Source organism: Leucopleurus acutus, assembly GCF_964270905.1.
Source record: "Leucopleurus acutus genome assembly, chromosome: 4".
Taxonomy (NCBI): Eukaryota; Metazoa; Chordata; class Mammalia; order Artiodactyla; family Delphinidae; genus Leucopleurus; species Leucopleurus acutus.
The window spans coordinates 71,422,530-71,449,619 of record NC_139146.1 but is presented as its reverse complement, the minus strand read 5'-3'; the positions used below and the strand labels follow the sequence as shown (position 1 = coordinate 71,449,619).

Genomic DNA, 27,090 nt, shown 5'->3' with positions numbered 1-27,090 from the left:
AACTACACATATATAATTTAATTGTCCTACAAACCCTATGAGGCAAGTGTTACCAGTTTTATTTTTAAAAATCAAGGCTCAGAGAAATAAGAAACTTATCCAAGATCACATAGGTAGTAAGTGGCTGGTGTGAATGGCTTGCGGGTAGTTAGTTATTCTTCGGTGACGGTGGTGTAGCGGTTTTTCTCTTAACCTAAAATAAATGGTGTTTAACTAAATTAGTTAAGGATATAAAAGAAAGCACTAAGATTAAGATGACAAGTAATCTGTCTAATTCTCCTTTCTGCAGCAAGGACAAGTAACAATAATAGACATTACCTTTTACCTTCATTATTCTCTGGATTTCTGATAACTCTAACCATGAACTCTTAGGTTAAATCTGTTTGGTTTTCAACATCACTAACGTAAATCCTGTGGAATTTTTTTTAACCTGATTAAAGTGTACTTTTTAATATTACTTTCAGTTGTTAGAAAAAGGACTGTCCAGTATGCAGCAATCATTACTACAGATCATCTATAGTCTTCTGAGTCATATTGACCTCTCCGCTGCCCCAGTCAAGCAGTTTAATCTGGAGATCATAAAGATTATTGGAAAATATGTACAGGTGAGTGACCCCAGATCTCATGTATAGAAGTGTTCATCTCGAAGCAACTTATAATCATAAAAAATTGGAAACACCTTAAGTGTCTAAGATAGGGGAAGTGGTTAGTTCATAAATCATGTTTTCAGGAATAGTTACAACATGAGAAAATGTTCTCAGTGTGAGTGATGTCAAGCAGAATCTGAACGGTAGGATTGGCATGATTCCTGATTTTTATTTTTAATGATTATGTCCTCGAATGTACATTTCAGGAATCACTGGAAGGAATGTACACAAATGGCAGCAGTCACTGTCTCTGGACAGTGTACTTTGTACCTTTCTGTTTTTAACCAAGTCCTACATAATGAACAGATACTACTTTTAGAAACAGAAGAACTCTTTGAAGAGTCTGTATTTTAGAGTTGCTTTCTGTGTCTGGTAAAAAGTGCCAGATACTTAGAAAGTAGAAAATCAGACTTGGTTTAACTGTAAACGGTGACAAGTTAACTTGGTCTGTACTGAATTTCACTTTAGAACTGTCTGTAAGAAAGGCCTTGACAACCAGAGCAGTATTGTGGATACAACTGACCAAACAGAGCAAACTCTTTGAGAGCCTTAACAGATTAATACTTTGTGTTTCTACTCCAGTGATACTTGTATTCACTAAAGCAAAATTTACAAATGGAAATACTCAGCTGCAATGAGTTTGTGTTCTAGTCCATATCTGAAAGTAACACAACTGTATCAAAATGTTTTTCAGTATTTTTATTGGGTAATCTGGGTTATTTTTTAGATTCCCTTGAAAATCAGTGATTGCAAATATTAAAAAAAAAACATAGGTTTCTTTGGTAACCCTGTGTATCTTCTCTATTTTTATCTCTTAAGGAGCAAGGCTTCACCATTCAGCAATTATATTTATTTTCCTAAAGCACTTTTCTCTTTTTTTTCCTTAAGGCTTAAAGAAGTTAACTCATCAGATATTTGCTGGATCACCCGCAGAAATACATAGCACATTGAATTACTAATTTATGAAACATAGATACATTTCTTTTGTTCAGAACCACAAGCTTATATGCTCACTGGGCCAGCAAGTAACCATAAGAGGGCATAGATTTATGACTAAGTGAGCTGCACATTCCTCATCTAAAAGGAACAGCATGACTAAGAATGGTTGCCATGTTGGAGTACAGGTCCACTGTGGCCAGAACTTCTAATTTTTCTTTTCTAATTTATAAAGAGAAGCTCAAAATCTGGGTTTTTCTTTAAAATTGCCTGATTTTAAAATGTCTCAAATTTCTTTTCAAATTTCTTTTTATTTTTTAATTAATTTATTTTATTTTATTTTTAATTTATTTATGTTTTGGCTGCGTTGGGTCTTTGCTGCGCATGGGCTTTCTCTAGTTGCAGCAAGAGGGGGCTACTCTTCGTTGCAGTGCACAGGCTTCTCATTGCAGTGGCTTCTTTTGTTGCGGAGCACGGGCTCTAGGCGCATGGGCTTTGGTAGTTGTGGCTCGCGGGCTCTAGAGCACAGGCTCAGTAGTTGTGGCACACAGGCTTAGTTGCTCCGCGGCATGTGGAATCTTCCTGGACCGGGGCTCGAACCCATGTCCCCTGCACTGGCAGGCGGATTCCTAACCACTGCGCCACGAGGGAAGTCCTTAAATTTATTTTTAAATGTTGGGTAAACCAAGGTTATATTTAGCCGACAGGTCATCCCAGTTAGTGACTTCTGCTTTATTCAAATATTAAACATTTTACGTACATGTAAATGATAATCTTTTACATTTAGAACACAAGTACCAATATAATTTATGGAAATATCTCTGAAGAGATTTTAGCATTTTGCAGTGCCCAGAGCGCCTAATTATTTCCATAAGAAAAAAATGATGATTTTTACATAGTCTAACTTTGTTAAAGATAAACTGTTTTCTACGATGATGTGCTTAAAATGTCACAGTGTCATGTGGACTTTTTTTTAAAATTTTATTTATTTTATTTATATTTGGCTGCGTTGGGTCTTCGTTACTGTGTGTGGGCTCTCTCTAGTTGCAGCGAGCGGGAGCTACTCTTCGTTGCAGTGCGCGTGCTTCTCATTGCGGTGGCTTTACTTGTGGAGCACAGACTCTAGGTGCGCGGGCTTCAGTAGTTGTGGCACGTGGGCTCAGTAGTTGTGGCTCGCGGGCTTCAGTGGTTGTGGTGCACAGGCTCAGTAGTGTGGCTCACGGGCTCTAGAGCACAGGCTCAGTAGTCACGGGCTTAGTTGCTCCGCGGCATGTGGGATCTTCCTGGACCAGGGCATGAACCTGTGTCCCCTGCATTGGCAGGCGAATTCTTAACCACTGCGCCACCAGGGAAGCCTCATGTGGACATTTTTAATTACTAGTAATATTTTATGCTTTAGATGTCTTCGTATCAAGATGTATTACCTAAATTGGAGAATTCATTTCTGCCAAAGATTTTTCACTTCCTTTTTTAAGTAGTATTTTCCCTCTCTCAGAACTGCCAACTGTGAAACAATATGTGTAATACAAGGTTGAAGTTTGATTTTGGTACCACAAGAAAGAAAAAAAGTCATTTTTATATGATTTTCAGTAGGCAGTAAAAAAAGTTCTAAATTTTTAATTAGGCATTAATTCCTCTCCACATATATGTCTGTCATATAAATCATTCCTAAATTATATTGGCAGAAATATACAAAACTAAAAGCAGAAGAATAACTCGAAAACATAGCCACCATATATAGGGGGAAAAGTTCACCCTATACAGCTCAGGAATCACTGAGAGCATCATTTTAGCACAGCACTTATGCTTATTATTCGGGGCTTGGGTCATTAAGAAAAATCTAAAATTTATTTAGTATTTTAATATTTTTATGTCTAAAAAGTATGCATCAAAAATTGTTTATCTCCAAGACTTAAAACATTTAAAGTTTTAGAGTCTTAAAGCCATATATTTCATTCATCTAGAAAGTTCACATATCTATACAACCCCTTTGTTTACCCCAACTGCCAGATTAGTGTATTAGACTTTCTCAACCAGTAATATTTATAAAGCACTTATTGGGAAAAATGCAAAATATTCTGAGCTGGTAGCATTATTATATGTATAATATCTCATAAATTTAGCGGTACAAATAATAACTTATTTTCTTTCCTTTTGTAACTCAGACCCTCTGTTAGGTACCTCAAAGTAAAAATGAATAATTTACAAGGAGTTTTTGTAGAAATAAGATTTTCATTGTCTACAGTGTACACTAAGTTTTTGTTCTTAGTTAAATATGTATTTGTCTATTGTGTTTTGAAACCAGAGTCCTTATTGGAAGGAAGCCCTTAACATCTTAAAACTGGTGGTGTCTCGCTCGGCAAGCCTTGTCGTGCCCAACGATATCCCCAGGACCTACGGAGGAGATACAGGTTCTCCTGAAATATCCTTCACTAAAATTTTTAATAACGTCTCTAAGGAGTTGCCTGGGAAGACCTTAGATTTTCATTTTGATATATCTGAGGTAAGATGCTCAGAGATTGATAAAGGTGCTCTATTAGAAATTTTCATTTCTTCATTCTGTCATTCAACAAGCATTGATTGAGCTCATACTCAGCAGTAGATGCTGTGACAGGTGTCATGAAAATGGGGTGGGAGTGGGGAGAAGACTGCTCTCAGGGGAGAAGGCCTATAGCCTCTTGGGGAGATAGGCAAATAAACATTGTGATAAGTGCTTTGGCTGGAAGTAGGTTCGAAGTTCTATAGGAATATATAGCATGTACATCTAACCTGATCTGAGCTGAGTGTTGAGAGATAAGTAACCCTAGACAGGTATATACGGAAGTCTGGGGAGGGGGGAGTAATCCAAGAAAAAGCAGCATGTGTGAATGAAGGCTTGTAAGTGTGAGAAAGCGCGGCGCTCTGGAAACTTCCATCCAGTTACTGTGGCCTACCCTGAGCACGGAGTACAGAGGATGGAGGTATAGAGTAGGATGAGAGAGGAAGCTGAAGGCATAGGGAGCCGCGAGGTCACTGGCATCTTGTCTGACGAGATGGCTTTCTCTTGAAGCAGTAGGCGCTCTTAAAGGATTTTTAGCTGGAATAGGAAATACTAGGATTTGCATTTTAGGAAGATCACTCTGGCAACAGGATAGAAAATGGACCAGAGAGGAGCGGGGTGGAAATTTTTAAGGAATCTCTTACAGTAATTTGGGTAAAAGATAATGTCGGACTGTGCCCCTAGGCAACTGCAGAGGAAACAAAGAGGGAAGGGATGGTTTTCAAAAGTCTGAGGAAGTAATTGATGGGGTTTGATGGGAAGGAGAGGGGGTGCTAAGTAAGGAACAGACAAGGACATTTGCTGGAACAACTTGGTGAGTGTTGGTACCTTTCAAAGGGGATGGAAATGCAGGGAGAACAGGTATTAGCAGGGAAGGAGGGCGTGATGAGCTCAGTCTCGGGTATACTGGCTCTGAAGAGACCAAAAAACATACTGACGGAGGTGCTGATTACCTAAAGAGATCTGAAGTTTTAGAGGAAAACTTGGGCGGAAGGAAAAAGTTTAAGGGTTTTCAGTGTCATATAGGTGGATGGTTGAAATCATGGAAGGAAAAATGAGGCTAAAATAAACTGAGATTTGAGAAGCCCTACATGTTAGGGCTAGACTGAGGCAGGGCCCTCCAGTCCGGAGGGAACCTGAATCCTGACTATGTTACATATTAATATCGATACAAATCGCATGCAAAGATTTTTTGACCCTTGCGGAGAGCATCAGTTTTGGGTTTTCTCCTCCAGAAACTCAGCCCACTCTTGTTGGCTTTGGTACCATCGAAATGGTCTTTCACAAGCCAAGGCAGGAATTTTTCAAGAGAGAAGTTATTGATCAAGTATTGGGGGCTGGGGGGAGTTGAGAAAGATAACAGCTGAAGATCTACTCATGTTTTAATTGGTAAGGATTATATAGATTAAAAAATATTTTTGCAGTTTAGTCTTGGTCTTAGAATTTATCCAGAGCTTATTGGTTATTTTTTTAAGATAGAAAGTATGTTTACTGCCAATGTTTTGGTTTCTATCACCTGAGAATTTCTAACATGGAATACATAGAATGGGAATATGATAGAGAAACTGGGCTTTGCTGTTCTTCTGAGTCAGAAACTGATGGTGTCACAGTTATTTTGTTGAAAACGGTGGTACGGCTCCTCAGAACATTTTATCTATATCACATAGTTAATTTCAATTTGTTTCCTCAAAAAATTCCCAAGTACCTGCTCTGTGTGGGCACTGGAGATATACTAGAGGAGCAGTGATGAGTCACACTCAGTCCAGGGACTCCCGTATAGCGGGGGGAGAGAGGCACAGAAACAATCACCATCACCTGGTAAATGTCCAAGTACAATTACGCAGAGGTGGTGGTGGTATCAGCATAGGCCTCCTTGGAAGTCTGGAGGCAATGTTCAAAGTGATTAGGGGTTTGCTTGGCGCATGTTCTATGCAAAGGAGGTGACATGTGCCAACACATAGGTCCACAAAGGCACCATATGCTTGGGGAGCAAGCTCAGCTCTGCTGGAGTGTGAAGTTCAGGAGGGAGTGGTGGAGGCTGAAGTTGGGGAGATAAGCAGGAACCAGATCATAAGGGGACTTGGGTGACATGCAAGTGAGCTTAAAATTATATTCAAATGCAAATTTGAGACACTTCACAAAGCCAAGTAAATACACATGTTTTGGATCATCCAGCGTTTGGACTCATCATGGAATTTTACGGAAATAAATTTTGGAAATGTTACATATCAGATTTGCAGTAAGACATATGTAGATAGCTTTCCCTTTGAAGTTGTTACTAATCTTGAATATTTGCCAAAGCACCTTATTGAAGCACACAACATGCATCAAAAAAACACCAAAATATTAATAGACATTAAGTCTGAGTGGTGAGCTGACAGGTGATTTTTTTTTAATCATTTTCATATTTTCTGAGCTTTCAAAGAGGACCTATTTTATAATCATGGGGGGAAAGGTGAAGATGGTCGTTTTTAAAGAAAGCAGATCTGTATTTAAAGTAGGAATAAGTTCTCCAATAATCTCCTCAGAGACTGGTTCCCAATAAAGTGAAATCTTATGATTAAAAAAAAAAAAAGATATATCATTACCTTTGATTATTGTAGTATCTGCCTTACGCTAAGTAATCTTTCTCCTTATGCTGTTTTTTTTGGCTGTTTATAAAAAATGTCATTATAGATACGCTATTAACCCATTTATGTTGAATTATTTGAGTCAAACACTGGCGTTTTATTTCTGTGTAGACACCAATTATTGGAAATAAATATGGTGATCAGCATAGCGCAACTGGAAGAAACGGGAAGCCGAAAGTGATTGCTGTGACGAGAAGCACTTCCTCAACTTCTTCTGGTTCTAATTCTAATGCCTTGGTGCCTGTTAGTTGGAAGAGGCCACAGTTATCACAGGTACATTAAAAGTTCATAGAATAAGAACCTGCTGTATAAAAAATAAAAAAATAAAATTTTAAAAAAAGATTTTAAAGAAGTTCATAGAATAGAAGAATCCATTTCATTCTACGTATGAGAACTTGAGAATTTGTCTTAGTTTATCAGGAGTCGTAACGTTTGCATTTTCTTTCTCCTTAGCGAAGAACAAGAGAAAAGCTAATGAATGTGCTTTCTCTCTGTGGTCCAGAGTCTGGTCTTCCGAAGAATCCATCAGTGAGTAATCATGAAAACCTGTGTAAAGGTTTTAACAATCACGTTAGTCCATGAAGAAACGGAAATTATTGTGTCTCCTTGCTTGCCTTTTCTAACTTAACCTTACTTACAGTGTTGACTTAGAATGAAAAAACTATTACTTGCCTCTCTGACACTTGGCCGCTATGCTAATTAAGCATACACCCAGTTAGGCATTAGACCAAATTGAAGCTCTGAGCTCATTGACAGATGAGGCCTGCAATGGCTCTTAGGGCACTGATGTCCCCTATTCAGAGTGACAAAGCTGATGGATGGCCTTTTTCTGTTCTGTTTTGTTTTGCTTTGTTTTTGGCTGGGGGTCAGGTTGTATTTTCTTCTAATGAGGATTTGGAAGTCGGGGACCAACAGACTAGCCTCATTTCTGCAACAGAGGACATAATTCAAGAGGAAGAAGTAGCTGTGGAAGATAACAGCAGTGAACAACAGTTTGGCGTTTTTAAGGATTTTGACTTTTTAGATGTTGAGTTGGAAGATGCAGAGGTAAGGATATGGGCTTTCTTTGATAATATTTATAGAATAGTTAACAACTGCATGAAAATGAAGGATTTAACCACAGGATCTTTCCTGATTAAGGGCAGGGTAAAGTCAAAAGGTAAAAATCTAAACTGGGAACTAAACATGATTAATACAGTTAGGCATAGCAGAATAAGTCTGAAATAAAAGGAACATCTAATTTTTCATCCTTATATTTAAAAATATAGAGTAAAAATGGATTTCTTCGAAAGTATTTTTTTTAATGAGGGTGCGCTTAGACTTAAATGTTTGCATGAATTATACAAATTAATGTGCTAGCAGAATAGTAAAAATTACATTTAAATATATCAGACATGGGGAATTCCCTGGCAGTCCAGTGGTTAGGATTCCATGCTTCCACTGCAGAGGGCACGGGTTCGATCTCTGGTTGGGGAACCAAGATCCTGAATGCCGAGCAGCGTGACCAAAAAAATTAAATTTAAAAAATAAAATAAGGGCTTCCCTGGTGGCGCAGTGGTTGAGAGTCCGCCTGCCGATGCAGGGGGCACGGGTTTGTGCCCCGGTCCAGGAGGATCCCACATGCCGCGGAGTGGCTGGGCCCGTGAGCCGTGGCCTCTGGGCCTGCGCGTCCGGAGCCTGTGCTCCACGATGGGAGAGGCCACAACGGTGAGAGACCCATGTACCGCAAAAAATAAAAATAAAATTAGTTATTTTTTTAAAACTTATCAGACAACTTTAAAGAGGGTGGCCCTGAAACTAAATTGACGATTAAGGCGCCTTTGGCTCTCTTCTGGAACACTTTCCTGTGGCTGAGATTCTGCCTATGACATTGATCATCACTTGCTTCTTTAGGTTGGAGCCACCTCTCCCAAATGCCTCATTTCATTCAATACCAAGGACTTTGTCCTTGATATTGACTCCGTTTAGAGAAAGTTGATAGTTGTGTCAGTTTAGATGCTTCCTAAATGGAAAATCCAACTCGGAAAGTAGATTCACGCTCCCAGAACTGAGCCAGCCCAGAGTTAGAGCTTATTTTAGATAAGGCTCGGTGAGGTTTCCGGCTGTTTCTCTGCAATTCTGTAGGCTCTGCCCTTCTCTGCAAGTCAACTTCACCTCAGACGACCTTGGTTATGTCCACACACAGCAGTGTTAAGAGGAAGCAGGGGTCACTTCCAGAAATGCTCTCATGAAAGTAAAGAAGTTACTCTCCGAATGCTTTTAGCACGCTTCTTGTCACATCTCATTGGCCCAAGTTGGGACATTTGCCAATTTCTAAACCAATCATTGTGGCAAAGAGAACAGGATTGCCCACTGCCCTGGTTATGTTAGGCAGTTCAGGGCCTATTCCTGTAGCTGATGTCAGTCCCCTAAACAACAGTCTCCTAAATCTGAAAAGTTTACATCAAACAGATCACAAAAATGTTCATTCTAAAATTGTTATGTCTATCTTCAAGAGCCCCAAGTGCCTTACTGTCAAGCATCCACACCGTGTCACCGATATATCTCTGTCCAAAGACATTAAAATCACTCATATAACTTGCATGCATTCATCAGCCCTCTTGAAGGATGTTTCCTTTGGCTCATATAGGTGAGGTGGAGGAATAAAATGTACTGGCTTCTGCCACGTCACACCATTAGCTGTTGATAGGAAGCCAGTTTAGGGAGGTCCTCCTGTGTGCTTCGGCCCCCCAGGCCCCCCATCCCTGCAGATATGAGGGTATGACCATGGTGCCTCAGAGATCAGCAGACGCCCTGACCCTGGCTGAGGGGCGGCACAGGCTCCTATGTCCTAGTTCGCCATATTCCCAAAGACACCACTGGACAGGTTCACAGGAGCCCAAGAACAAGTAGTATTCAGCGTCTTACAGGGCAGTGGCTTTTAAACTTTTTTTTTTTTGAGCTGTGGCCATTGCTAGTACATTTTATATCACATCCAAGTGTATCTATATGGACGCACCTTTAAAATAAAAATTTCAAGAGTATGCATCCTTACTCTATGCTATGCACAGTGATATTTTCTATTCCTTTCATTTGTTTTTTGTTTTTTAAAAAAAGAGCAGGTCACCAGCCTCTAAAATTGATGTCGCTCCCACAGTTTGAAAAACATGTTGTAGGAAATTGGACAGACTTGCACAATCAGGCAAGGAAGTGTGGTGGGTTCAAGAGACCTGCTGCCCTACCTCACCGGCATGAGCCACTTACAAATTCTTCTGTAGTTAGTTGCTTTTTTCAGCGCAGAATTTAGAATCTCTAAAGGCTGGCTCTTGACATTTTTGTAATGGTCAGGTTCTTTCTTTTTGTTTGCCTTTTTTTTTTTTTTTTTTTAAAGAACAATGCAAATACTTTCAGGTTCATCCAGTACTCTAAAATGTCCATAGTAATGAATAGGACTTTTGAATAGAACCTTAGAAGGAATTAAAGATGCTTATTGGTAGTTCTATCTTTCATTCAAGTCACAGTAATTTGGGGAGGGTGGTGCTAATTTATGCCTCATAATTAGGCCAAATCAAATGATAGAGCTTTTCTAAAACCTAAAGATAGTCTTGCTTCGAACATGGTAAAAGGAAGTACTTTGCTACAAAACAAACTTGACTGCTAATGAAACTTCTAAAATATCCCCCAACCTTGAAAGCCCACAGTGTGTATTCATTCATTCACCAGATATATATCAAGGGCTGTTGCCATTATTATGTGTTCTGCTACATCACAATATTTGAAATGATATGTTCTAGGAAGGTGGCTTTCAAACTCTGACCTGCAGAGCCTTAGGGCTTGTAGGATACCTGAGAAATAGGGAAAGATCCGAGGACTCCTGGCCACCTTTTTCAACCGGAGCAGCCCTGGTTTTGTTCATCAGTTTTGCACAGTTGATTTCCGTCGTAAATTTCATTTGACATGAGTATTCCTCTGCTTTATTTTAAAAAAAAAATCTGAAAACCTCTTTTCTGGACAATCCCTCTTGAGTAAAGGAATACACATAAGTCGTATTTTGCTAGCCAACACACTGTAATTTGTCATCAGGGCTTAAGAAAGAGGAGCGTAAGAGTTATATCCTTACAAAAGGAGGATCAGCTTGGAATAACAGAAACGTTAACTTATATAAATCCGTAAGTGGGGCGAAATTGAAATTTGTCTTATTGCCTGTTGACCTTTTGAGATTGGCAAAGGTTATGTTTTGATAAATATGATCTTGATTTTAAACTACTTTGTAGCAAAAAATGACCATTGGGTGTAGCCAGAACCGTGCTACAGTCTAAAATAATCGTGAACCTGTATGTTGTCAACTGAATGTGGGTATTTTAAGTCAGTTTTACATTGTATCCAGCATTAAATCTATGTAAATTTTGAAGATTTTCCTAAAGTTTGTGTTGCCGAAGTGTATCATAGAAATGTTGTTTTAAGTGTCTGTCTCTGACTTTTTCACAATATATTTTGCATAAAAAAGTAGTTTGAATCACATGTTGGCTTCCTGCACAAAGCTTAATCCAGAGCTTGAATCAGTCTTTGGGTTTGAGAAATCACGAAGAGTTTTCCCCAAAAGTGTAGCGTATATTTACATGTTTGTCTTCGTTCTTTCTAATTCTGTGTGTTTTCCTTTTTGCTAACCAGGAGCTGCAGGTAAGTTGCAGCCTGGTGTTGTGGATTGTTTATTTGTTGTCATCTGTGATGTATTTGTCTTCCTTGTGGTCTCATCTGTGTTTGTGTATTAGAAGAGAAATGGCCTAGGTAGTAGATTTAGTTGGTCCCCAGTAATATAAGATAGAAAGTCAAGAGAATTCTTTAGTTAAAACAGGTCATTGACCAAATATTTTGATCCCTTTAAATATTATAAATATTGAATGATGTTTTAAAAGTTTCAAGAAATTGAAGGGCTGATTGAAACTCTGCTTATGATGATGCATTAAGTATTTCTCATCTTGGTGTATGTTTTCCCGCTGTATTACCTTTCCTATATTTATAAGCATGTATTTGAGGTCTTAGAAACGATGTCTTGCTTTTCCAGGGTGAAAGCATGGACAATTTCAACTGGGGAGTCCGCAGGCGCTCACTGGACAGTATCGACAAAGGGGACACACCATCCCTCCAGGAGTACCAGTGTTCCAGCAGCACCCCCAGCCTGAACCTGACAAACCAGGAGGATACGGACGAGTCCTCAGAAGAAGAAGCAGCACTCACAGCAAGCCAGATACTCTCACGCACGCAGATGGTACAGTGACCTTTTCGTACAGTGACAGCTGGCCTCCTTTCTCCTAACTTCCAACTTAGTAGTTACTGTTTCTCTATATTGTGATTTTCATTTCAGTGTGGGTGAAATGCACACACTGAAATGAAAATACAAAATTGTAGCCGCAATGCAGTGTTCCATTATTCATGACAGAACTAACACACATTCGATACTGTGTGCCGCTTAGCCGCTGAGACGTATGTGCTATTGCTTCTCTCCTAGTAACAGTGAGTCGTGCTGGGCACTTTTAGAGGCCCTCGCCTCGAATGATACATGTTTTGGTATCGGTGTGAGCACCGGCACCACTTAATTCTCCACCTGCTTTTCTTTCCTCGTCAGCGTGGAAAGATGGAGCACAGCTTTGCTCTCTTTGCAAGATCCAGTCAGTTATATGGAGGTTCTGACTTGTATTCCAAGGGCCAGATGGCAGATATTCAGAGAGAGACAGAGAGAGATGAGAAAATGAAGGCTGCAGGAGTAGTCTGTCCGTTCAGAAATGTGGAGTGAGGGGAGCAGCGAGCACGAAGTGGTAGCTGGCTTGGAACTTGAAGGTGGCAGGACGAGGGGAGAGAAGGGGTGTGGATTAGCCACCGTGGCCCACGCGATGAGGAGTCAGCTAGTGCAGACCAGGCGGCAGCTACAGTTACAGCGCTCCTACATGAGGGCCCTTTCCATGCCTCTCTTTAATTGGGCCCATTTGCATCACACTCGGTCTGCTGGTAAAGCACTGGCAGTGCTGTTGAAAGGCCAGGCTGAGTTGGCTTTCGACAGCGAGCATGTACAGTTGTCAGCTTGTGGTTGGCTTCCTGTCACCCCTCCTGTTGTGGCATCTCACCGTTAACCCCAATATGTCTTTCCACTAACTTCCTATCACGTATTAAGTGATAAGGTGTTGCTGATAACAGTAGCAGTAGTTACCAGTCGGTGAGTGTTTGAGATTCATCAGGCCCTGGGCAAGGTGTTTTACGTGGATTAGTCACTATAACTCTCCCCCCAACCACACAAGCTAAGTATGGTTAACAGCAGTTCTGTAGATGAAGTGACTTGTCCCAGGACACACAGCTAGTAAGTGCATTTGAGCCAGGCGGTCTGCATGCTACCTAAGGGACAGTCTCCTCCAGGGACTGTGCGCATTTAAAGGAACAGTGAGTTGCTGGTAGCAGCGACTCAATGAAGAAGGCCCAGGCTCTCCCTGGAGCCAGACTAGAGGCTCAGAGGCTGGCATCGTGCCACCAACCTGCTGTGTAATTGTGGTCGTTACCTACCCTCTCCCAGTAGTACCTGCAGTACCTGCCTCGTAGGAATTTCATGGAGAGGACATATAGTAAGTGCTTAACAAAGGTTAGCTCCCATGAGAGCCTCAGGGCAGAACTGACTGTCTCCTTAGAAGGCCGACCCTAGTCATAGTGGTAGTGAAATTAAAAAAGAATTTGAAGCTGATTCCTCCTCACAGGGAAAAAAAAAAAGTAGTTTTTGCCTTTATCTATTCTGAATCATGAACTTGATTTTTCTTATGTTAAATATTGACCGTTAAAAATGTATAACCCTGCATGGGCAGAAATTGAGACACAGATGTAGAGAACAAACGTATGGACACCAAGGGGGTGAAGTGGCAGGAGGGGGGTGGTGGTGTGATGAACTGGGAGATTGGGATTGACATGTATACACTACTATGTATAAAATGGATAACCAATAAGAACCTGCTGTATTAAAAAAAATTAAATTTTTTAAAAGAGAAAAAAGTGTATCTAAATAAAATGTATACTTTTAAAAAATTCAAAAAATAAAATCATAATCACAGTACCATTTCACACCTAAAAAATAATTCCTTAAAAAAAATGTATAACCCTGCTTAAAAGAGGAAAAATTGTAATATTTTCTTAGGACATAAACCCACTGAGGCTGGCCTGCCATTACAACTTTATTGTCCTAATTCTTTACGTCTTACTGAAGTTTTGTGGTATTGATTTTTGCTTAAATAAGTGAATGGCCAGTTCAGACTTATGTGCCTGCTTCCCAGTTAATGCTGCTGCTTGAGAATCCACTGAGCGTTTGGTGCCAAAGCCACGGGGGAGGTGAAAGCGCCCCCTTCACGAGTCCTTAGACCAACTGCAAGCACGAGACGTCACTGTAAAAATAAGAATTTTAGGTCAAGATTAACACAGTCACAAGGAGCTCTTTCACTTTGGTAGTTTTTATTTAGCAAAATTTAACCCTTGTTAACGGATACGTCATTTCTGCTGATGGGTTAGTTGCTTGCGTTCACAGCACCAATTCTGGCATAGACTGAAATGAGGGGAAAAAGTAATTTTAGGAAGTCAAAGAAGCTCTTTATAACTATGGCCCCAGAATGTCTTACAACATAGAATGTTTCTTGTGGCCTTTGTGACCGTCACTGACTCATAAATGAATTCCTTATCTTACTATCTCTCCTTGTAGTTAAACAATGATTCTGCTGCAGATGAAACCATGCCAGACCATCCTGATTTACTTCTTCAGTCTCAAGACTCCACGGGCAGCATCTCAACAGAAGAAGTGCTGCAAATCAGAGATGAGACCCCAAGTTTGGAAGCTTCTCTAGATAATGCTAACAGCCAGCTGCCTGAGGTGGGGAGACACGGGGGCTGGTGCATGGCCAATCTGGGCTCTTTTTAGCAATCCGTTATACCCCTTGCTTTTCTTTTGAAAGAGTTTTCGTCTGATACGCTAATTAATTTGATTTGTTACCAGTATTTCTAACCTGTTGGTTAAGTGATATAGTCAGATCTGATGATTGAAAAAAAAAAAAAACAACAACATTGATAGATTAAGGAAATGACCTACAGGTTAAAAATAACCCTGAGTGTTTTTAATGAGCATTTTGTGCTGCAGAATGTGATTAGGTTAATGTACAGGCGCTTCTCTGGGGATGGGAGCATCTTCTGTGGCGCTGTGCCTTCTTTGAAGGACCGCTTTTGTTTTTTCTTCTCTTTTTGCTTTGTATTTGGGTTTTTGTGATTGGTGCTATAATTGGGATGAAAACCTCAGGCCAGCTGTGTTAGCAGTTGGTTAAAATGAAACCTTTTAGAAAGATTTTGGAACTACTAGTATTATGTTTTTTGGAAAGGCCTGTGAGAAGTAAGCCAGATTCCAAGCTAATGACTGACCAAAAATAAGTAAGTATTAGTTTTCTTAGTGTTTTTGTTTCTTTTTTTTTTAAGATTATTACAGATATTTTTTAAACTGTAATTGCTACAGCTCTCTCATATATGCTGTTATGCCTTGGTATTAGGAAAATACTGCATTTTTTTCAGTGTTAACCAAATTAATGTAGTTATTAGATCTAGACCAATCTAGTTGTTAGATCTTATTATCTGAGTCACTTGAAATCTCATGTTCTTATTACACTGACAATGTATTGTAGATCTTTACAGTAAGCAGATATACTCTGAAATGAAGGCATTTGGGGAGTTTTTTAAATGCTCACATTAGTACGGCTGAAGTTTAGGTAATTCAATTCAACAAACATTTATTGAGATTTACTAGATGCTGGGCATTCCATTAGGTGCTAGAAAGATGAATAAGACATTACCCTGTCCTCAGAGTGTCCACTGTCTATTAAGGGAGACAGAGATGGTTTAAGAAAAAGGGCACTACATGCCAGTATGAGAAACTCAGTAATAGACATGCTCAAAGCTTTGTGAAAACTCAAAGGACAACCGATCAGCTGTGCATTAAGGGTGATGGTGGCAGAGGATGGGCTTCGTGGCAGTTGAGACTTCGCAGGCAGAGGGGCATCATGCAGAAAGACACGGCCATGTGAAATAACATGGTATGTGCAGGCAGCAGCAGTAGGAGAGATGGACGAGTCTAAGACATGCTGGGTCCCACAGGCCGTGCTAAAGACACACTTTACCTCGAGATGATAGGAAGTCATGAATTTTCATTCTTCCCAGAGATGCCTGTTATGTGACAAGCCCCGTACCAGATACCGACTTGGGAATACGGGGCACACGGGCAGTCAGACATTTCAGCAATATTTATTTATTGAGCCCCTGCCGTGTGCTGGGCGCTGTCCTAGGCCCTGGGCATATAGCACCATGTGAAACAGGCCAAGGCTCCTGGTTTATGGAGCTTAATTCTAGTAGGAGAGACAAAATAAACAGGTAAAACAGATAAAACATAAATGAGGTATCTGAAAGTGATCATCTTACTCTTCATACTAAGAAAATCTGACTGTAATGTGGACTTGGTAAGGGAGAGAGTTAGATAGGGCGGCATTTGAGGTGAAACAAGTAACGAGGAGCCAGCCCTTGAAGGTGTGGAGAAAGAATGTTCAGGGCCCAGGAAACGGGAGTGGAGAAGGCCCTGATGAGCTGACAAGCCGGCCCTTGGGGCTGGAGCACGTGTACCTGAGGGAGTGGAGTCAGGGAGGAACTCCCCGAGGAGGGGCCGGGCGCTCTCGAGGGCAAGCTTAGAGGCCACACAGCAGGCAACCGTCGCAGGGTTTTCAGCAGGAGGACATGATCTGATTGTGTTTATTCTCTTCAATCTTGGCTTTTTCTGGGGCGAAGGGAAAGTCGGTTCCAGTACCTCTACCTGCCACATGGAGCTTGCAGTCTGTCATCAAGGAAGGTTGAAGTCCGATCAGTGTTTTAGTAAAGTCTCTGACCGAGCTGTGGAGGGAGGATTGGAGGGGGCTGAGATGAGGAGACAAACGAGGAGAATATCAGCAGGAGATCGGGGGTCCCGAAGCGACAGAGTGCGTGGGCAGGAAAGTGTCTACGGGGGGAGCCGACAGGGTGCAGAGCTGCGCTTTAAGTGGACTGTGTTCCTTTCAGTGTTGGAAGGCTTGCTACATGAGCATTAGCTACTAGTTAATCTAATCTACTGTGTCTGGTGTGCCTCATAGCATGTTACTGGTCAACAGACATTCTCATTAGAAACAATGGAAGACAGCAGGCTGATCCTAGAAATACCTTTTTAACAAAAGCAGTATGGTTAAGTGGTCACGTGCTTTAATTTTGTGTAGTTAACAAACAGGGAAGTCTTTTATTTTTGGTAATTAAAATAGCTGTAATCATAGTTAGTGAGTAAACTACCTCCTGTAAATCATTCATATTTATTGGAAATGAATCAGAAATTCATATATATTTCCACACATATTGGAAATTGTGTTATTTCAGATGAGACATTCATTCATCCGACAATATCTAATGGGCCTACTTCCGAGGTACTGTAAAGTTCCTGAGGATACTTTTTTTTAAATGAAGGAAAACATTTTAATTTACTAGGTTTTTTCCCTTTTACAGTAGTGCAGTTCAGTATCACTGTAAACTTCGTGACACTGGCAGATGAGAATGAAGGAGATATTTTTGAATCATACTATTTCTTTTAGAAATAATTCTATTGACATTAAAATTAATCCCCAAAAGAATGGCTGTCCACAAGAGAATGATTCAAGTTTGTATCTGCTGGATATGATGACCTAACCTGTTTTTCCCTGGTGTGCCAAACAGTGTTAGATGACCCAAAATTGTGCCTTTAAAAAACGTATGAAAGGGCTTCCCTGGTGGCGCAGTGGTTGAGAGTCCGCCTGCCGATGCAGGGGACACGGGTTCGTGCCCCGGTCCGGGAAGATCCCACATGCCGCGGAGCGGCTGGGCCCGTGAGCCATGGCCGCTGAGCCTGCGCGTCCGGAGTTTGTGCTCCGCAATGGGAGAGGCCACAACAGTGAGAGGCCCACGTACTGCCAAAAAAAAAAAAAAAAAAAAAGTATGAAAGCACTAATATATTGAAATAAAACCAGAACTCTATTATATAGAGTTATATATGAGTTACATATGCTATGCATATTGCTATAAAGCAGTTTCTCAAGAAGAGGAATACAGTTAATTATAGTAGATGAAACATTTTATGAAAGAAAAAATCCTAGAAATGTTTGAATTTTTCCCCTTAAATTATGTTAATATCGGGAAGAAGAAACGTAATAGGCTAAAGCATTCCACCTCAAGACAGAAAATTTAGAGCCCAGTGTGTCCTTCCCTTCTCTATAATATATACAAATTACTCTAGAGGGGATTATGTCCTTGTGTTTATCAGAGAAACCTCCACAGAGGGATTTCTTCTAGTATCTATAATAGTTTAGATACCACTTCATGTGTGACAGAAATTATTCCTTATAGGAAATGAAACTTGGAATGGAAGTGTGCATGTGTGTGCGTGTGTGTGTGAGAGAGAGAGACAGACAGACAGACATTGTGTAATAAGGTAAAGTTCAAGAAAATTTGATTCTCACCATCTGTGTATAATAGTGGAATTCATTCCATTAACCAAAAAGCACTCTCTTCATGCATTCTAGGTGTTATTAGAAAATTTCAGCATATACTATATAGTAATAATTTTAGGTAAAACATCTATTTTCAAATCATTATTCAAGAACAAATGACAACAAATTACAGGTGTACACTAATGAAAAGTGATGGCGTTAAACTAAGAAGTTTGGTGGGTTATTTCAACATGATACGTAGAAGGAAAACTATCTTTCCAAATAACTAATGCTTACCCCTTTAATGGCCAGATCTTTAAGAAAAAAATTCAGATGGAAACCTTAAATAGAGTGTACTGAATATAAGCTATTGGAGCAATGAAGGAATGATTATACTATATTATTTATAAAGTACTATCCTGTGAAGACTCAAAGAGTTTGTGCTTTCCCTGCATAATTACCTCCAGACCAGTGTTCCCTTAGTACACTTTGTGTTTTCCTGCCATGTTTCTGTGCCTTCGATATCTTCTAAGTCCTTTTCCCTGAGACACCGCCTATCTTAGCTTGGGCTGCTATAACAAAATACTGTCACCAGGGGTGCTTATCAACAATAAAATGTATTTCTCACAGTTCTGGAGGCCAGGAAGTCCAGGATCAAGGTGCCAGCCATTCGTTGTCTGGTGAGGGCTCTCTTCCTGGGAGCTGTTCTTGCTGTGTTCTCACATGGTGGGAAAAGAACAAGCCAGCTCTCTGTCCTCTTATAAGGGTCCTAATCCCATTCATGAGGGTTCTACCCTCATGACCTAATCACCTCCCAAAGGCCCCTACCTCTAATACCATCCCACTGGGAGTTAGGGTTTCAACATAGGAATTTTGAGGGGACAGAAACTTTTGGTCCATAGCACTACTCCTACCCCATCTTTGTCAAAGCCCACCGTATGTTGTTTCCTCCAAAGAGACTAGTCTTCATTGCCTCAACCAGATGTGATCTTTCCCTTTGAGTACCAGTAGTCCTCTGTATATCACTTATATTTACCTTACATGTACCATACTCTACCGTATATTATCGTCATTTGTACATTAGCCTAACCCCATTATTAGTTTGCAGTTATTGTAGTTATTGTAGTTATTAATTTATTGTGTTTATTAATTTATTAATTGTAGTTATTAATTTATCCCAGAGCACCCAGCCCAGAAGCTGGTCAAAATCCTTCATTTTATACATGAATTTTACGGATGAGGCCTGAGGTCAGGGGCTCTGGATTTCACTTACTTTTCATAATTTGGAAGGAAAATTCTATTTTTATCCATGAAAAAGAGATACGGAACTACTGTAGAACTAAGTAGTAACTACTTAGGTCTGAGTACTGAAAGAAGTTCATCTTTATTCCTAAAGCTGTGAGACTGTTAGTGCTTACTTTCAAACTGATTGAACTAATGTCCATGCAAATTAAAACTGGTGCTGATATGACATGATATACACCGCGGAAGTATTTTTCTTTTTCAGTAGTGGTAGTTCATTTATTCAGCCAGTACCTGTTGAACTTTTACTCCACGCCAGGCACATGGCAACATTATTTCAGTAATGTTACAATGGATAGGAAGGAAATACCACTGTATACTTTATTTTTAAAATTTTTTATTTTTAATTAATTAATTTATTTTTGGCTGCGTTGGGTCTTTGTTGCTGCGCACAGGCTTTCTCCAGTTGCGGCGAGCGGGGGCTACTCTTCGTTGCAGTGCGTGGGCTTCCCATTGCAGTGGCTTCTCTTGTTGCAGAGCACGGGCTCCAGGCGTGTGGGCTTCAGTAGTTGTGGCTCGCAGGCTCAGTACTTGTGGAGCACGGGCTTAGTTGCCCCGTGGCATGTGGGATCTTAGTTCCCCGACCAGGGCTCAAACCCATGTCCCCTGCACCTGCAGGCGGATTCTAAACCACTGTACCACCAGGGAAGTCCACACTGTATACTTCATAACACACATTTCCATTATCATTTCCCCCACTGACAAATGTTTATAGTTCATTTAATTCTCAAAAGTACAACAGTCTAAAATTTCCCAGTGTTCTCTGAACTCTAACTCGTTGATGAAGCAGCCTCAGAACTCAAACCTAAATGAGTTACTGTGGTCTTATCACCTGAAAGCAAATCTTACATCTCTGGTGTTCGGCTCACTTAAACCAGTCAGGTGGCCCTCCCTGTTTTCGTTCAGCAGCCTCCTGATTGGTCAGGACCTGTTCTTGATTCATGGTAGCCCCACAGGACCAGTGGGTTAACCATTTTGAATTACCTCCCCTTCTTATAGCCACGATTCACTGGACATAAGGTTCAAGCATAATGAAAGAAATGACATTTCAAATAAGAGAGAATTGATAGTAATAATACAAAGTTATACTTATGTGGAATTAGAATATGTATGAGAGAAGGTGTTATATATATAAGGATATATTTCTAAGTAAACACCTAAATCCTAGTAGGAGAAAAAAGATCTCCATGATGTTTCTAAGTGGCAATAGGTGATACATTTTAATTTCAAAATATTTTAAAGCTGGAAATATTTTTAAAAATCAATTTTATATGATCAGAGTCCAAAAATTCCAAAACTTAAACTGTGTAAATGAAGACTGCCTAGTAAAATAGATGTAGGTCGGTGGCAATAGTCATTTATTCTGTGTTGGTAAAATTCTCTTTAATGTTTTTCAAGGCCATAAAAAACATAATTGTTTTTCAGGATACAAGCTCAGTATTAAAGGAGGAACAAGTTCTTACAGCCTTTGAAGATGAAGGGTCGTATATTATTCAAGAACAGCAGGATTCTCTCGTGTGTCAAGGGATTCTTGATTTAGAGGAAACTGACATGCCAGAGCCTTCGGCTCCGGAGAGCTACCCCGGGTCAGTCTGTGAAGAAGATGTCACCTTAGCTCTGAAAGAACTGGATGAACGATGTGAAGAAGAGGAAGCGGATTTCTCTGGGCTGTCTAGGTGAGAATACAGTATCACAGACACGATAATGAGGTGATATTTTCTCTCCTATCCCCTCCCAAATATGACCCTCTGTTCTAGTAAACGGATTTTCATTCCTGTGTGTGTTTCCAAGGTAAAATGAGTTACCTCATTTTTACGATGGGTTTATTTTCTATTATTGACATTCACTTAAAGAAAAACAAGTAGGCCATTCTCAGAACATAGTGAATAGCATTCTGCATTTAGCAGTACACCAAGTACCTATTTAGGCAAAATGCCAAATGGCCGAGTGTTAAAATCAATATTGGGCCATGGCCAGAACCAAGTATCAAAATCATGGCATGAACTCTGTGATACCAGAACAAATCTGAAATAGGTTCCAAAAATTATTTTATAGTTTTATTATCAACAGTCTTTTTTTTTTTTTTTTTTTTGGCGGTACGCGGGCCTCTCACCGCTGTGGCCTCTCCCGCTGCAGAACACAGGCTTCGGACGTGCAGGCCCAGCGGCCACGGCTCATGGGCCCAGCCGCTCCGTGGCACGTGGGATCCTCCAGGACCGGAGCACGAACCCGTGTCCCCTGCATTGGCAGGCAGACCCTCAACCACTGCGCCACCAGGGAAGCCCCAACAGTCATATTTTTAAAGCTTGACTTATATAATGGGCAAAAGTGACCATTTCTTACTACCGTCAGATGTTAGAGTGCTCCTTTTAAATGTTTATGCACCATAGCTTCAGAATTATCACAAAGTGATAGTTGAATTCTCAAATAGGACTTTTTTTCACTCATGGGCTGACAAAATTGAATAATCAATTATTACATAAAGTTCTTAAAAGAAAGTTTGGTGGCTGTTATGTAACTTAAATACCAAACAGTTCTATAATGATGAGACTTATGATATAATCTACATCTACTATTTTGCTTTTTAAATTAATTTTATAAATATTTGTGGCTCAAAATAATGTTCTTTATAAACACATCTAATTTAATGCACTCTCTATCAGAGTATTTATTTCCCTATTCAACAGTTTGAAGCTCCCTGATAATTATTTTTATAAGTAATCAAGTATATCACAGCTTTACTCCTACAATAAAAGCTTTTCATTTGGGCTTCCCTGGTGGCGCAGTGGTTGAGAGTCCGCCTGCCGATGCACGGGACGCGGGTTCGTGCCCCGGTCCGGGAAGATCCCACATGCCGCGGAGCGGCTGGGCCCGTGAGCCATGGCCGCTGAGCCTGCGCGTCCGGAGCCTGTGCTCCGCAACGGGAGAGGCCACAACAGTGAGAGGCCCACGTACCGCAAAAAAAAAAAAAAAAAAAAAAAAAAAGCTTTTCATTTATATCAGTACTTCAAGTGATAATTGAGTTTTAACATATATAGCACATGAGATTTTTCACTCTCAGCGTATCTGGAATGCCTACCTACACTTGAAAGTGTACATTCAGATGTTAGCAACAAATCTTGGTGACACACCTTGTTCATATTACTGACTTGGATGTGACAGTAGCCTATGCAATCACTCACTCATTGATCATACACAAGTTAAGGGACACCAGAAATGATGCAGGGGTAGATACTCAGCTGTCTGCCTTTCTAAAAGGCTGCAGCCAAAGTGCTGACTTTGGCCAAGCACTGAAGTTGAAATAGAATTAAACATCCTTACTAAATATAGGGGTATATGTACTCAAGCTTAGAGGATACATTTTGTTCAAATCAATCACCACAGTGACATTTTAAAAATTAAACTTTTTGAGATATAATTTTTCACTTCAAATGTCTGCTTCATTTTGATCTTTTCCCCCCCCCCAGTCTTCTCAGATCCCTCTCTTCCGTAGGAATTGCTCCGTAATTTCTATAAAGCCTTGTGGAGCTACCCTGTAATGTGAAATACGCAATATTAAGACCCAGAGTCACACATTTCCTTATAGGATGCCCAACCCAAATACATCTCCATCTTTTCCCATTGTCTCATTTTTGTATGTATTATCTGACTGTGGGGATTATAAATTTCTCAAAGAAAATGGCCAGCCCTTATGTTTCTTTGAGTCAGATCTGTTACTGCCATACTGCTTGTCATGGCTTTAACACTGGGTTTGGTCCCATTTGAAGTCCTGGCTTCAAATTCTGGCTCTGTCATTTCCTACCCAGTAGCCTAGGCACATCATTTAACTTCGCTGAACTTTTTGTTTCCTCACTGGTAAAAAATCAAGATAATAATAGTACTTAATTGTCCTTGAGTTGCTGTGAAGATTGAATGAAAACAATCTGTATAAAGCACCTAATATATAGCCCTTGACATAAAAGTACATGACAAAAACTTTAAAAATATTATCATTGGGCTTCCCTGGTGGCGCAGTGGTTGAGAGTCCGCCTGCCGATGCGGGGGACGCGGGTTCGTGCCCCGGTCCGGGGGGATCCCGCATGCCGCGGAGCGGCTGGGCCCGTGAGCCATGGCCGCTGAGCCTGCGCGTCTGGAGCCTGTGCTCCGCGGCGGGAGAGACCACGGCAGTGAGAGGCCCACGTACCGCAAAAAAAAAAAAATATTATCATTGTCAATCTGGGCCTGTTCAAATAAAAAGCCTCCAAAATTGACCATTTAAAATGAAAGCATTCTAATCTGTATTATTCATAGAAGTTACAGAAATTATTCCATAGCCCTGGCCTATGCTAGGACTTGAGCTGTTGTAAGCTGGTCATGTGAAATTAGATTTCTGATTCCAAAGATGCTAAGAAAGAACAAGATGCTAGAAGGAACAGGATGAATAAGAAAATCTGCTTGTTTGTGCTTCCTCACAAAGTTTAGGTGGTTGCACATTTTCTAAATCAGTGTGTATATACGAGTAAAAGATAATCCATGTTAGATGACAAACTATTTTAAGTAATTGAGTGTATTCTTCTGCGATAATATTATGATGATGATATCTGTGTTAACAGTCAAGATGAAGAAGAGCAAGATGGTTTTCCAGAAGCACAGACATCACCTCTGCCATCACCATTTCTTTCTGCCATCATAGCCGCTTTTCAGCCAGTAGCGTACGATGATGAAGAAGAAGCCTGGCGCTGTCACGTCAATCAGATGCTGTCTGACACCGATGGGTCCTGTGCAGTGTTTACTTTTCACGTGTTTTCTAGGCTGTTTCAGGTCAGCGAGGTTTAGGGTTTCTGAATTCATATTATAGTTACCTGATAAAGTTATGGGGTTTTGGCTAAAATCAGTATCTCAAATTTTAATATTCCCACTGATTCCCTTTAAAAATTTTTATTTTCCTAAGATAGTGATATTTAAATTTACACTTCGACACTGTAGCACTGCTGGGACATTATACAATGACTAGTACCGATATCGCCTCTAAGGCAATTAGAGTAAAACTTCAGAACAACATCTGATAAGTTTTCTGCAGTATGCTAGGCACTTCCAGGGACACCAAAGAAATATAAAGCATGGTTCCTGCCTTCAAGGAGCTTACGTCAGTATCATAAGACAACTTATCATAAAGTGTTAAATTCATTGGCACTTTCATCACGGTGTGGGGGCCTTAAAAATTTTAGCCAGGCTTGCTTCCAGCCCTAAAAATAATATGAGCTGACGTTTATTGAGCATTCAGTACATGCTAGGCGCTAGGCTAAACGTTCTACATTAAGTAATTCTTACAATAGACCTGTGTAACGTAGATGTGTTTTTAGCATTCTGTAGCTAGGGAAACCAAGGCAGAGAGAAATGCCACCATTTAAGTCATTATTCTCCAAACTACCTGCCACCTTTCCTCCCTACCTCAGCAACTTTGCCCATCTTAGAAAACCCAGCTCAGTACATATTCTCTCTGAGGTTTTCCCAACCAACCACTCCAACCTTCGGTCTCTCCCTCCTGGAAGTTCTTTAGTGCTTATTACCTGGAGCATTTATTTATTTAATTCTGTAGTTTTGCATTGCTACTCGGGTTTCTATTTATATTCTTTTCATGCCAGAGATATAAATCTCTTGATGCCCAAGACTGTGGCTTATGCTTTTTTTTTTTCTAATTAATCATAATGACAGCTAATGGTGCTACACATATACATGTAGGTACACGTTAAGTATTTGTATAGTAATTACACTGTTGATGACACTAATTCATTGAGTGCTCACTATGGGTCAGGCACTGATTGTTTTATGTGATTGAATATTCTTGAGTTTTGAGAAGATATTATCCTTGATGCATTTTGATGACTTAAAAGTCAGAAGGCAGCTCATAGCCAAGGAGAGTACACTACTTTTACTGAAAGTTTCTTTCAGGTAGAACTTAACTTTAGAAGAGCTAATTCCTCACACATGTGAGGACTTTATTTCCAACAACGTATATAGCATGTATTCCTTCTGTCTTTCCTAATGAAAAAAACCTCAGGAATGGGGAGATGAATGGCCTGTATCAATAGTTTCTTTTTTCAGGAATACTGTTCTGTAAATACTGTTTTGATCATTTTTAGAAATTACCATGTTTCCTAAAGTGCCTAAAAACAAGGACTTACAGATCAGTTTTAAGAGTTCTATACAGCACTACAATAATAGTTTTAAAATAAAAGGTTGCTCTAATTATAAATTATGCTTTTTTACTTAAACATGAAAAAAGGCTTTCATATGAAATACTAACATTTTTCTTATGTTTCCTCCATAGTCAATTCAAAGAAAGTTTGGAGACATAACTAATGAGGCAGTCAGCTTTCTTGGTGAGAGTCTGCAACGCATTGGTACCAAATTTAAAAGTTCACTGGAAGTGATGATGATGTGTTCAGAATGCCCGACAGTCTTTGTGGATGCTGAAACAGTAAGTTTTAACATGAGGGCTTATTATAAAAACTGAATTGAAATGGCATCATTCAGTAAATGGTCTTTTTTTTAAGGTAATTCAGAATTTTGAAGTCTGAAGGTTCATATTTTCAACTTGATTATAAATATCTAGCAGAATATAATTCCCGTGTATTATATGCAGTGGCTTGTGACTGTTTCTGATTCTGGCCTCTCCCTGCCCTCACCCTCCACAGAGTCCTAGATGGGGAAGCTGAAAAATCATGCTCTAGAGATGTGTACTTTTCCTGATTCCTGAGTAAAAGCGGGTAGGAGAGGGCTAGACCTCCCCCATGAAGAACCCAGAACTCCCTGGTCTTCCCCACTTGTGTCCAAGCACGCCTGTAGATTATGTATTAAGGTTTTTAAAGAATTAAGGTTTAAAAAAGCTTCAAGGGTGTTACCTTTAAGGTGTATCCTGGACTGACATGCCATTTTTGCCTGAGCCCATTTTTGAAGGCAGTTGAAGGCATGCTTATCCTTCTGACATTGCACTGCACGTCTCCTCTGTTTCAGTGAAAGGTCAGTCCTTAGTATGGGACAGCGTACAGTTAGGGAGGCCGGCTTGAGCTGGCCTGAAAACCAACGTTTTTGGTCTCAGGATTGTGATCAGAAACGGTGACCTGGATCAATGTGTTTCTGATTTGACAGCTGATGTCCTGTGATTTGCTAGAAACACTCAAGTTCAGTGTTTTGGAATTGCAAGAGCACCTGGATACGTACAATGCCAAACGAGAAGCAGCTGAGCAGGTCAGTCTGTTTTTACCATGTAAAATAAAGTAGTCGCTTGTGACACTAGAAGCGCTAACCTGGCATAATAGCTGAGATGGAAAACAGAACCTGTTAACACTTGCCTCAGGGTTATACTGAGAATGTTGGGGCCTTGGAGCTCTCTGTCCAGTAAATTCCTATCTTTAGCTTTTAGAAATTGGCCCTCTAAGAACCTAAGAGCACAATGGAAAATGAGCTTTATAAAATGCTTCTGTGTTGAGACTATAATAGCTGCTGTCAACATTGCAAGCTGGGGTATAAAGGCAGTATTT

At 40.2% G+C, this 27,090-nt stretch overlaps 1 protein-coding gene across 10 annotated transcripts in view; it reads left to right on the top strand.

Moving 5' to 3' along the window:
- Positions 1-27,090, top strand: part of FRYL (FRY like transcription coactivator) — a 244,013-nt gene that overhangs the window by 204,949 nt on the left and 11,974 nt on the right. For 9 of the 10 annotated variants that reach the window (XM_082837769.1, XM_082837765.1, XM_082837768.1 and 6 more), the window contains 11 exons: positions 465-605; positions 3,889-4,086; positions 6,864-7,025; positions 7,206-7,280; positions 7,623-7,799; positions 11,797-12,000; positions 14,458-14,625; positions 20,993-21,243; positions 24,160-24,367; positions 25,878-26,027; positions 26,699-26,797. In XM_082837769.1, the coding sequence (XP_082693895.1) occupies positions 465-605; positions 3,889-4,086; positions 6,864-7,025; positions 7,206-7,280; positions 7,623-7,799; positions 11,797-12,000; positions 14,458-14,625; positions 20,993-21,243; positions 24,160-24,367; positions 25,878-26,027; positions 26,699-26,797 (1,833 nt within the window). Of the gene's footprint in view, positions 1-464; positions 606-3,888; positions 4,087-6,863; positions 7,026-7,205; positions 7,281-7,622; positions 7,800-11,796; positions 12,001-14,457; positions 15,174-20,992; positions 21,244-24,159; positions 24,368-25,877; positions 26,028-26,698; positions 26,798-27,090 lie in introns of those variants that run through there. The other variant, XR_014326144.1, reaches the window with a different exon arrangement.